The sequence below is a fragment of the Oncorhynchus keta genome, chromosome 23, assembly GCF_023373465.1.
Source record: "Oncorhynchus keta strain PuntledgeMale-10-30-2019 chromosome 23, Oket_V2, whole genome shotgun sequence".
Taxonomy (NCBI): Eukaryota; Metazoa; Chordata; class Actinopteri; order Salmoniformes; family Salmonidae; genus Oncorhynchus; species Oncorhynchus keta.
In genome coordinates this window covers 3,401,016-3,413,757 of record NC_068443.1, presented here as the reverse complement: position 1 = coordinate 3,413,757, position 12,742 = coordinate 3,401,016, and the positions used below count along the sequence as shown (strand labels likewise).

The window sequence follows — 12,742 nt, the reverse complement described above, 5'->3', positions numbered from 1 at the left end:
AATACCCCTGTTCCTTAATTATACCCCTGTTCCTTAATTATACCCCTGTCCCTTAATTATACCCCTGTCCCTTAATTATACCCCTGTTCCCTAATAATACCCCTGTTCCTTAATTATACCCCTGTTCCTTAATTATACCCCTGTTCCTTAGTTATACCCCTGTCCCTTAATTATACCCCTGTTCCTTAATTATACCCCTGTTCCTTAATTATACCCCTGTTCCTTAATAATACCCCTGTTCCTTAATTATACCCCTGTTCCTTAATAATACCCCTGTTCCTTAATTATACCCCTGTTCCTTAATTATACCCCTGTTCCTTAATTATACCCCTGTTCCTTAATTATACCCCTGTTCCTTAATAATACCCCTGTTCCTTAATTATACCCCTGTTCCTTAATTATACCCCTGTTCCTTAATTATACCCCTGTTCCTTAATTATACCCCTGTTCCTTAATTATACCCCTGTTCCTTAATTATACCCCTGTTCCTTAAATATACCCCTGTTCCTTAATAAGGGTTGCAAAAAAATCTGCTAACTTGTCACCAAATCCCCAGTTTTTCTCAGAAATCCCAGTTCTAAATTCCACGTAATCAGACAGAAATAAGCAAGGAAATCTGTAATCGTCCAACCAGGATTTCTGGAACACCTGGGAATTTTGGGTAAATTACCAAAATTGCGCGCAAACCTATTCGCTATACTTTTGGCCAGAGCCACATCGGCCTCTTGCCAAATGTAGTGTACTATACATAGGGAATAGAATGCTATTTTAGACAGACCCATTGCATACTCTACTACAGTTAGAGAAAGCAGTGTACTGGACACTGTGGTAACAGTGCACCTGTAGGGGATATGATGTGGCTCTGGCCAAAAGGAGTGACACTATATGGGGGGGACAACAGATACCCAGTCAATAAGCGAGCTGTATATAAATGAACTTTGTGACAGCCTCTCGGTCAGAATAGGGTTACAAGGCCTCACTCAGGCCTGTGACTTAACCTCATCACTCAACTCTACACTAAAAGTGTACATTTGTAGCAAGGTTATGGGTTTACACAGATACTGTTTTTGAAGTTAGGATGAATGTACTGCAAAGCGTGGAATGATACAATAGATTGGTTTGATTCCCTTTTAGTCGTAGAGAATTTATACATGTGTTTTTATTCACCATAATCATCGTTGCAGCACAGTTCATGTGAGTGACAATGTGTATACGTTATAGTAGTGGTCTTGAAGTCTAGTACACTTGAAGTCTAGTGCATTTGAAGTCTAGTGCACTTGAAGTCTAGTGCACTTGAAGTCTAGTGCACTTAGTCTAGTGCATTTGAATTCTAGTGCACTTGAAGTCTAGTGCACTTGAAGTCTAGTGCACTTAGTCTAGTGCATTTGAAGTCTAGTGCATTTGAAGTCTAGTGCATTTGAAGTCTAGTGCACTTAAAGTCTAGTGCATTTGAAGTCTAGTGCGCTTGAAGTCTAGTGCATTTGAAGTCTAGTGCACTTGAAGTCTAGTGCACTTAAAGTCTAGTGCATTTGAAGTCTAGTGCATTTGAAGTCTAGTGCACTTGAAGTCTAGTGCATTTGAAGTCTAGTGCACTTGAAGTCTAGTGCACTTGAAGTCTAGTGCACTTAAAGTCTAGTGCATTTGAAGTCTAGTGCATTTGAAGTCTAGTGCACTTGAAGTCTAGTGCACTTCTAGTGCACTTGAAGTCTAGTGCATTTGAAGTCTAGTGCATTAAAGTCTAGTGCACTTAAAGTCTAGTGCGCGTGAAGTCTAGTGCACTTAAAGTCTAGTGCATTTGAAGTCTAGTGCATTTGAAGTCTAGTGCATTTGAAGTCTAGTGCACTTAAAGTCTAGTGCACTTAAAGTCTAGTGCACTTAAAGTCTAGTGCACTTAAAGTCTAGTGCACTTAAAGTCTAGTGCACTTAAAGTCTAGTGCATTTGAAGTCTAGTGCATTTGAAGTCTAGTGCATTTGAAGTCTAGTGCACTTGAAGTCTAGTGCTTGAAGTCTAGTGCACTTGAAGTCTAGTGCACTTGAAGTCTAGTGCGCTTGAAGTCTAGTGCATTTGAAGTCTAGTGCACTTGAAGTCTAGTGCACTTAAAGTCTAGTGCATTTGAAGTCTAGTGCATTTGAAGTCTAGTGCACTTGAAGTCTAGTGCACTTAAAGTCTAGTGCACTTAAAGTCTAGTGCACTTAAAGTCTAGTGCACTTAAAGTCTAGTGCACTTAAAGTCTAGTGCACTTGAAGTCTAGTGCATTTGAAGTCTAGTGCATTTGAAGTCTAGTGCACTTGAAGTCTAGTGCACTTGAAGTCTAGTGCACTTGAAGTCTAGTGCATTTGAAGTCTAGTGCACTTGAAGTCTAGTGCACTTAAAGTCTAGTGCACTTAAAGTCTAGTGCATTTGAAGTCTAGTGCATTTGAAGTCTAGTGCACTTGAAGTCTAGTGCACTTGAAGTCTAGTGCTTGAAGTCTAGTGCACTTGAAGTCTAGTGCACTTGAAGTCTAGTGCGCTTGAAGTCTAGTGCATTTGAAGTCTAGTGCACTTGAAGTCTAGTGCACTTAAAGTCTAGTGCATTTGAAGTCTAGTGCATTTGAAGTCTAGTGCACTTGAAGTCTAGTGCATTTGAAGTCTAGTGCACTTGAAGTCTAGTGCACTTGAAGTCTAGTGCACTTAAAGTCTAGTGCATTTGAAGTCTAGTGCATTTGAAGTCTAGTGCACTTGAAGTCTAGTGCACTTGAACTCTAGTGCACTTGAAGTCTAGTGCATTTGAAGTCTAGTGCACTTGAAGTCTAGTGCATTTGAAGTCTAGTGCACTTGAAGTCTAGTGCACTTGAAGTCTAGTGCACTTAAAGTCTAGTGCATTTGAAGTCTAGTGCATTTGAAGTCTAGTGCACTTGAAGTCTAGTGCACTTGAAGTCTAGTGCTTGAAGTCTAGTGCACTTGAAGTCTAGTGCACTTGAAGTCTAGTGCGCTTGAAGTCTAGTGCGCTTGAAGTCTAGTGCATTTGAAGTCTAGTGCATTTGAAGTCTAGTGCATTTGAAGTCTAGTGCATTTGAAGTCTAGTGCATTTGAAGTCTAGTGCATTTGAAGTCTAGTGCATTTGAAGTCTAGTGCATTTGAAGTCTAGTGCATTTGAAGTCTAGTGCATTTGAAGTCTAGTGCATTGAAGTCTAGTGCATTTAAAGTCTAGTGCATTTGAAGTCTAGTGCATTTGAAGTCTAGTGCACTTGAAGTCTAGTGCACTTAAAGTCTAGTGCACGTGAAGTCTAGTGCACGTGAAGTCTAGTGCACTTGAAGTCTAGTGCGCTTGAAGTCTAGTGCGCTTAAAGTCTAGTGCGCTTAAAGTCTAGTGCGCTTGAAGTCTAGTGCATTTGAAGTCTAGTGCATTTGAAGTCTAGTGCATTTGAAGTCTAGTGCATTTGAAGTCTAGTGCACTTGAAGTCTAGTGCACTTGAAGTCTAGTGCATTTGAAGTCTAGTGCATTTGAAGTCTAGTGCATTTGAAGTCTAGTGCACTTGAAGTCTAGTGCACTTAAAGTCTAGTGCACTTAAAGTCTAGTGCACGTGAAGTCTAGTGCACTTGAAGTCTAGTGCACTTAAAGTCTAGTGCACTTAAAGTCTAGTGCACTTGAAGTCTAGTGCACTTGAAGTCTAGTGCACTTAAAGTCTAGTGCACTTAAAGTCTAGTGCGCGTGAAGTCTAGTGCACTTGAAGTCTAGTGCATTTGAAGTCTAGTGCATTTGAAGTCTAGTGCATTTGAAGTCTAGTGCATTTGAAGTCTAGTGCATTTGAAGTCTAGTGCATTTGAAGTCTAGTGCATTTGAAGTCTAGTGCATTAAAGTCTAGTGCACTTAAAGTCTAGTGCACGTGAAGTCTAGTGCACTTAAAGTCTAGTGCACTTAAAGTCTAGTGCACTTGAAGTCTAGTCTAGTGCACTTAAAGTCTAGTGCACGTGAAGTCTAGTGCACTTAAAGTCTAGTGCACTTGAAGTCTAGTGCATTTGAAGTCTAGTGCATTTGAAGTCTAGTGCATTTGAAGTCTAGTGCATTTGAAGTCTAGTGCATTTGAAGTCTAGTGCATTTGAAGTCTAGTGCATTAAAGTCTAGTGCATTTGAAGTCTAGTGCATTTGAAGTCTAGAGCATTTGAAGTCTAGTGCATTTGAAGTCTAGTGCATTTGAAGTCTAGTGCATTTGAAGTCTAGTGCATTTGAAGTCTAGTGCATTTGAAGTCTAGTGCACTTGAAGTCTAGTGCATTTGAAGTCTAGTGCATTTGAAGTCTAGTGCACTTGAAGTCTAGTGCATTTGAAGTCTAGTGCATTTGAAGTCTAGTGCACTTAAAGTCTAGTGCATTTGAAGTCTAGTGCATTTGAAGTCTAGTGCACTTAAAGTCTAGTGCACTTAAAGTCTAGTGCACTTGAAGTCTAGTGCGCGTGAAGTCTAGTGCACTTAAAGTCTAGTGCACTTAAAGTCTAGTGCATTTGAAGTCTAGTGCACTTGAAGTCTAGTGCACTTAAAGTCTAGTGCACTTAAAGTCTAGTGCGCGTGAAGTCTAGTGCACTTAAAGTCTAGTGCACTTGTTCCCCTGTTGAAGGACGGACGACCCTGTTCAGTCAAATCAGATATGAAGTAACCATAATGTTTAATTTGTGTGATATTATTAGTATTTTATCTTCTTTGTTTACGTTGTTAGTTTTACAGTGGGACTGTTCACAGTAACTTTGTGTTACTCATGAACCCATTGGGTTTAACAGGGCCAGTGTTTTGCTGTTAAAGCATGGCATCAGTTGAAGTTGATACACATATCTATTCTCATCCATAATACTAGCTATGACAGGGATGGGCAACTGGCAGCCCGCGAGGGGCCCTTGTGAAGGCCCTCGCTGGCGCTGGAGGGGGTGGGGGGTAGAATGCACAAGGTGCCATTTTGAAATGTGGTTGTACATCAGCAGTTTTACTCTTGTTTTCTCTTTATTTATCACTGTTGGAATGTCAGCCAAAACAAATTTGATTTAGTAAATTAGTCGAGCGGCCAGCTATAGACAAAAGGTAGTAATCATGGTGGAATCACCGGCCAGGGGGGGAGGGGCATTTGATTTTGTTGGTCAGCCTCACATTTCTCTCCACCCCATAGAAAAATGAGTAGAATTCAAGGAAATGTGTTAGAAAATTGCCAAATCTGCTCTCTGTCCCGATGGTCGAAATTTGTAGAATTGCAAAATACTTGATTTAAAACGGCAACATTTTCTTTACATACAATGGCAAAATGTGTAGAATATATAAATAAACCAAGCAAGATATTTCTACCTTATTTGAACGACTATGTAAATGAGCTAAGCATTATTAGTAGTTTTTGGTATATAAATGTGGGTATACAGACCCGCCAGCCACTATGGCCCCTCACAACGACTTCAGATTTTTTGTGGCTCCCAACCCCATCAAAGTTGCCCGTCCCTGATCGTAGGAAATGGAAGCGTAAATCCAAAAAGCGTCTTCTTGATTAGAAACAGCATTTGTAACATGTTAAACACAGTTATCATGACATTTCAAATGACAAACTGAAAATGACATAAAAATTTCAAAAAAACAACAAAAAACGGTAACAATAAAATAAACAATATATTTTGCGGTTTTTGTTCGTTACGTTGTGTTTGAGTCCACTACAACAGGAGGTGAAAGCCTATCATATATGTGCAGCCTTTCATTCCAGCCAAGCAGAAACTCACCTGATTCAACTAAGAGTCATTGTCTTCAACCAAGACTGCTTGGCTAGAACAAAAGCCTGCACCCACACGGCCCTCTGTGGGTGGCAGGGTAGCCTAGTGGTTAGAGTTTTGGGCCAGTCACCGAAAGGTTGCTAGATCAAATTCCTGAGTTGACAAGGTACAAATCTGTCGTTAAATAAAGGTAAAATTACATTGTTCCCCTGCACTATACATTAGGTGAGCATATAAAGCTGTGCTTAGGATCTGAAACCTTACCTCTTCAAAGCGTATCTTAAATAATCCCACACCAACCCACCTCCCTACCAGCACTGATAGCTACCTTGAGGGGGGGGGAAATGTATTTAATATGATTGTGGTTGTCTCACCTCTGGATAAGAGCGTCTGCTAAATGACTAACAGAATATGTCCTAAATTAATGAAAATGGCAAAACAAATATATAAGCCAAGCAAGACTTTTTTCTACACATTATTTGAAAGGCTATATAAATTATCTAAGCATTTGTATTAGTTTTGGTATATAAATGTCAGTGTAAATGCAGCGCCATCTTGTGGTCCCGTATTGATACTGCGTAATAACAAAACAAAACAGGGACCTATGTTTGGTTGACGAGGAAGCAGCCCCCTCATAAACCAAAGGGAGCTGCTTCCTCTTCAATGAACACGTGAAAAGGAGATGAGGCGAGGAAGCAGCCCCCTCATAAACCAAAGGGAGCTGCTTCCTCTTCAATGAACACGTGAAAGGGAGATGAGGCGAGGAAGCAGCCCCCTCATAAACCAAGGGAGCTGCTTCCTCTTCAATGAACACGTGAAAAGGAGATGAGGCGAGGAAGCAGCCCCCTCATAAACCAAAGGGAGCTGCTTCCTCTTCAATGAACACGTGAAAAGGAGATGAGGCGAGGAAGCAGCCCCCTCATAAACCAAGGGAGCTGCTTCCTTTTCAATGAACACGTGAAAGGGAGATGAGGCGAGGAAGCAGCCCCCTCATAAACCAAAGGGAGCTGCTTCCTCTTCAATGAACACGTGAAAAGGAGATGAAGCGAGGAAGCCAAACTATTGAGATCACACCCCTGGTGTGTTTGAGGAGCTATCTGCTGTCAACTGACGTCTGTGTTCTGCAAACGTGACCTCGTCTTGACTTTTGGCAGCCATTTATAATAATAATAATAATAATAATATATGCCATTTAGCAGACGCTTTTATACAAAGCGACTTACAGTCATGTGTGCATACATTCTACGTATGGGTGGTCCCGGGAATCGAACCCACTACCCTGGCGTTACAAGCGCCATGCTCTACCAACTGAGCTACAGAAGGACCATTTTACACAATGCACAATCAACAGGCAAAAATATCACTTCCAAAGCCAAAGGAACATATTCCAAACATAATTCATGAATCTAACCATAATTTCCATTCATTTCAAAATGTTTTCATTATACTGCCAGTGTGCCTGTGCATGTCTAGCTATTACAATACATTTAGTCGGTTTTCTGCATTAAACATTTTGACAATACATTCCGTAGGAAGTCATATTTTCACAGATTAACTTTCAGGTTTTATTTTGGTCTTCTGGTTTTTATCTTGATGGGGGAGACCTTGCGTTTCGTGGGGACATTTTGTTTTTCATTGCGCGCGTTGACCGCTCGTGGTTGTAAAACGTCCTCGTCCTCTCCTGCCTGCTGCTTAGCAAAGTTCACAAACACCTGGAGAACGGAGAGAGGAAAACCCCCATTACTATCAACACAATGTCAATGAAAACACTAATGTTCTATAAAAGTCCTTTATAATCATATATTCACGACAGCTATTTCTCTCGCTGCTTGCTGAGTACGGTACCATAAATTTGTACTCAAGGATATTCTTTATTCAAGTCTTAATCTCTCATAATAAATCCTCCTGACCTCAGATGTCTTCCTGGCTGTGTTTGATGAGGTCATATTGCTGAGTCTATCCTTAAACATTGCCATGCTCATTATCACCTGTTGGCTGTGTTTGATGAGGTCATATTGCTGAGTCTATCCTTAAACATTGCCATGCTCATTATCACCTGTTGGCTGTGTTTGATGAGGTCATATTGCTGAGTCTATCCTTAAACATTGCCATGCTCATTATCACCTGTTGGCTGTGTTTGATGAGGTCATATTGCTGAGTCTATCCTTAAACATTGCCATGCTCATTATCACCTGTTGGCTGTGTTTGATGAGGTCATATTGCTGAGTCTATCCTTAAACATTGCCATGCTCATTATCACCTGTTGGCTGTGTTTGATGAGGTCATATTGCTGAGTCTATCCTTAAACATTGCCATGCTCATTATCACCTGTTGGCTGTGTTTGATGAGGTCATATTGCTGAGTCTATCCTTAAACATTGCCATGCTCATTATCACCTGTTGGCTGTGTTTGATGAGGTCATATTGCTGAGTCTATCCTTAAACATTACCATGCTCATTATCACCTGTTGGCTGTGTTTGATGAGGTCATATTGCTGAGTCTATCCTTAAACATTGCCATGCTCATTATCACCTGTTGGCTGTGTTTGATGAGGTCATATTGCTGAGTCTATCCTTAAACATTGCCATGCTCATTATCACCTGTTGGCTGTGTTTGATGAGGTCATATTGCTGAGTCTATCCTTAAACATTGCCATGCTCATTATCACCTGTTGGCTGTGTTTGATGAGGTCATATTGCTGAGTCTATCCTTAAACATTGCCATGCTCATTATCACCTGTTGGCTGTGTTTGATGAGGTCATATTGCTGAGTCTATCCTTAAACATTGCCATGCTCATTATCACCTGTTGGCTGTGTTTGATGAGGTCATATTGCTGAGTCTATCCTTAAACATTACCATGCTCATTATCACCTGTTGGCTGTGTTTGATGAGGTCATATTGCTGAGTCTATCCTTAAACATTGCCATGCTCATTATCACCTGTTGGCTGTGGTTGATGAGGTCATATTGCTGAGTCTATCCTTAAACATTGCCATGCTCATTATCACCTGTTGGCTGTGTTTGATGAGGTCATATTGCTGAGTCTATCCTTAAACATTGCCATGCTCATTATCACCTGTTGGCTGTGTTTGATGAGGTCATATTGCTGAGTCTATCCTTAAACATTGCCATGCTCATTATCACCTGTTGGCTGTGTTTGATGAGGTCATATTGCTGAGTCTATCCTTAAACATTGCCATGCTCATTATCACCTGTTGGCTGTGTTTGATGAGGTCATATTGCTGAGTCTATCCTTAAACATTGCCATGCTCATTATCACCTGTTGGCTGTGTTTGATGAGGTCATATTGCTGAGTCTATCCTTAAACATTGCCATGCTCATTATCACCTGTTGGCTGTGTTTGATGAGGTCATATTGCTGAGTCTATCCTTAAACATTGCCATGCTCATTATCACCTGTTGGCTGTGTTTGATGAGGTCATATTGCTGAGTCTATCCTTAAACATTGCCATGCTCATTATCACCTGTTGGCTGTGTTTGATGAGGTCATATTGCTGAGTCTATCCTTAAACATTGCCATGCTCATTATCACCTGTTGGCTGTGTTTGATGAGGTCATATTGCTGAGTCTATCCTTAAACATTGCCATGCTCATTATCACCTGTTGGCTGTGTTTGATGAGGTCATATTGCTGAGTCTATCCTTAAACATTACCATGCTCATTATCACCTGTTGGCTGTGTTTGATGAGGTCATATTGCTGAGTCTATCCTTAAACATTGCCATGCTCATTATCACCTGTTGGCTGTGGTTGATGAGGTCATATTGCTGAGTCTATCCTTAAACATTGCCATGCTCATTATCACCTGTTGGCTGTGTTTGATGAGGTCATATTGCTGAGTCTATCCTTAAACATTGCCATGCTCATTATCACCTGTTGGCTGTGTTTGATGAGGTCATATTGCTGAGTCTATCCTTAAACATTGCCATGCTCATTATCACCTGTTGGCTGTGTTTGATGAGGTCATATTGCTGAGTCTATCCTTAAACATTACCATGCTCATTATCACCTGTTGGCTGTGTTTGATGAGGTCATATTGCTGAGTCTATCCTTAAACATTGCCATGCTCATTATCACCTGTTGGCTGTGTTTGATGAGGTCATATTGCTGAGTCTATCCTTAAACATTGCCATGCTCATTATCACCTGTTGGCTGTGTTTGATGAGGTCATATTGCTGAGTCTATCCTTAAACATTGCCATGCTCATTATCACCTGTTGGCTGTGTTTGATGAGGTCATATTGCTGAGTCTATCCTTAAACATTGCCATGCTCATTATCACCTGTTGGCTGTGTTTGATGAGGTCATATTGCTGAGTCTATCCTTAAACATTGCCATGCTCATTATCACCTGTTGGCTGTGTTTGATGAGGTCATATTGCTGAGTCTATCCTTAAACATTGCCATGCTCATTATCACCTGTTGGCTGTGTTTGATGAGGTCATATTGCTGAGTCTATCCTTAAACATTGCCATGCTCATTATCACCTGTTGGCTGTGTTTGATGAGGTCATATTGCTGAGTCTATCCTTAAACATTGCCATGCTCATTATCACCTGTTGGCTGTGTTTGATGAGGTCATATTGCTGAGTCTATCCTTAAACATTGCCATGCTCATTATCACCTGTTGGCTGTGTTTGATGAGGTCATATTGCTGAGTCTATCCTTAAACATTGCCATGCTCATTATCACCTGTTGGCTGTGTTTGATGAGGTCATATTGCTGAGTCTATCCTTAAACATTGCCATGCTCATTATCACCTGTTGGCTGTGTTTGATGAGGTCATATTGCTGAGTCTATCCTTAAACATTGCCATGCTCATTATCACCTGTTGTGTGGTCATTGGAACACTTAGTTGGTGCCTGTCTTTAAACCTAAATCCCAAACACCTAATCCCTAATCTTAACACCAGCCCTATAGTTACCCCATCTAGTGTAGTCTGATAGACGGAGTAGTCACCTGATCTAGTGTGGTCTGATAGACGGAGTAGTCACCTGATCTAGTGTAGTCTGATAGATGGAGTAGTCACCTGATCTAGTGTAGTCTGATAGACGGAGTAGTCACCTGATCTAGTGTAGTCTGATAGACGGAGTAGTCACCTGATCTAGTGTAGTCTGATAGACGGAGTAGTCACCTGATCTAGTGTAGTCTGATAGACGGAGTATTCACCTGATCTAGTGTAGTCTGATAGACGGAGTAGTCACCTGATCTAGTGTAGTCTGATAGACGGAGTAGTCACCTGATCTAGTGTAGTCTGATAGACGGAGTAGTCACCTGATCTAGTGTGGTCTGATAGACGGAGTATTCACCTGATCTAGTGTAGTCTGACAGATGGAGTATTCACCTGATCTAGTGTGGTCTGATAGATGGAGTACTCACCTGATCTAGTGTAGTCTGACAGAGTACTCACCTGATCTAGTGTAGTCTGATAGACGGAGTATTCACCTGATCTAGTGTAGTCTGATAGACGGAGTACTCACCTGATCTAGTGTAGTCTGATAGACAGAGTACTCACCTGATCTAGTGTAGTCTGATAGACGGAGTATTCACCTGATCTAGTGTAGTCTGATAGAGTATTCACCTGATCTAGTGTAGTCTGATAGACGGAGTAGTCACCTGATCTAGTGTAGTCTGATAGAGTATTCACCTGATCTAGTGTAGTCTGATAGACGGAGTACTCACCTGATCTAGTGTAGTCTGATAGACGGAGTACTCACCTGATCTAGTGTAGTCTGATAGACGGAGTACTCACCTGATCTAGTGTAGTCTGATAGACGGAGTATTCACCTGATCTAGTGTAGTCTGATAGACGGAGTAGTCACCTGATCTAGTGTAGTCTGATAGACAGAGTAGTCACCTGATCTAGTGTAGTCTGATAGACGGAGTATTCACCTGATCTAGTGTAGTCTGATAGACGGAGTATTCACCTGATCTAGTGTAGTCTGATAGACGGAGTACTCACCTGATCTAGTGTAGTCTGATAGACGGAGTAGTCACCTGATCTAGTGTAGTCTGATAGACGGAGTACTCACCTGATCTAGTGTAGTCTGATAGACGGAGTATTCACCTGATCTAGTGTAGTCTGATAGACGGAGTATTCACCTGATCTAGTGTAGTCTGATAGACGGAGTACTCACCTGATCTAGTGTAGTCTGATAGACGGAGTAGTCACCTGATCTAGTGTAGTCTGATAGACGGAGTACTCACCTGATCTAGTGTAGTCTGACAGATGGAGTATTCACCTGATCTAGTGTAGTCTGATAGATGGAGTAGTCACCTGATCTAGTGTAGTCTGATAGACAGAGTAGTCACCTGATCTAGTGTAGTCTGATAGATGGAGTATTCACCTGATCTAGTGTAGTCTGATAGATGGAGTATTCACCTGATCTAGTGTGGTCTGATAGATGGAGTACTCACCTGATCTAGTGTGGTCTGATTGAGTAGTCACATGATCTAGTGTAGTCTGATAGAGTAGTTACCTGATCTAGTGGAGTCTGATAAACAGAGTAGTTACCTGATCTAGTGGAGTCTGATAGATGGAGTATTCACCTGATCTAGTGTAGTCTGATAGTGTGGTCACCTGATCTAGTGTAGTCTGTGATACAGAGTAGTTACCTGATCTAGTGTACATGGCACATGATCTAGTGTAGTCTGACGGAGCAGTTACCTGATTTAGTGAGGTCTTATAGAGTAGTCACCTGATCTAGTGTAGTCTGACAGAGTAGTTACCTGATCTAGTGTAGTCTGATAGACAGAGTAGTTACCTGATCTAGTGCAGTCTGATAGATGGAGTAGTCACCTCATCTAGTGTAGTCTGATGAGGGAGTAGAAAGCTGATCTAATGGAGTCTGATTAATGGAGTAGTCACCTGATCTAGTGTCGTCTGATAGAGTAGTTGCCTGATCTAGTGTAGTCTGATAGACAGAGTACTGATCTAGTGTAGTCTGATAGACAGAGTAGTTACCTGATCTAGTGTAGTCTGATAAACAGAGTAGTTACCTGATCTAGTGT

General features: G+C 41.2%; 1 protein-coding gene across 2 annotated transcripts in view; it reads right to left on the bottom strand.

Annotated features, from left to right (window-relative positions):
• Positions 1–6,884: 6,884 nt before the first annotated feature.
• The window catches only part of LOC118378592 (retinal-specific phospholipid-transporting ATPase ABCA4-like), a 140,470-nt gene continuing 134,612 nt past the window's right edge, over positions 6,885–12,742 (bottom strand). For both annotated transcript variants that reach the window (XM_052475962.1, XM_052475963.1), the window contains one exon: positions 6,885–7,427. In XM_052475962.1, the coding sequence (XP_052331922.1) occupies positions 7,281–7,427 (147 nt within the window). In that variant the 3' untranslated portion in view covers positions 6,885–7,280. The remainder of the gene's footprint in view (positions 7,428–12,742) is intronic.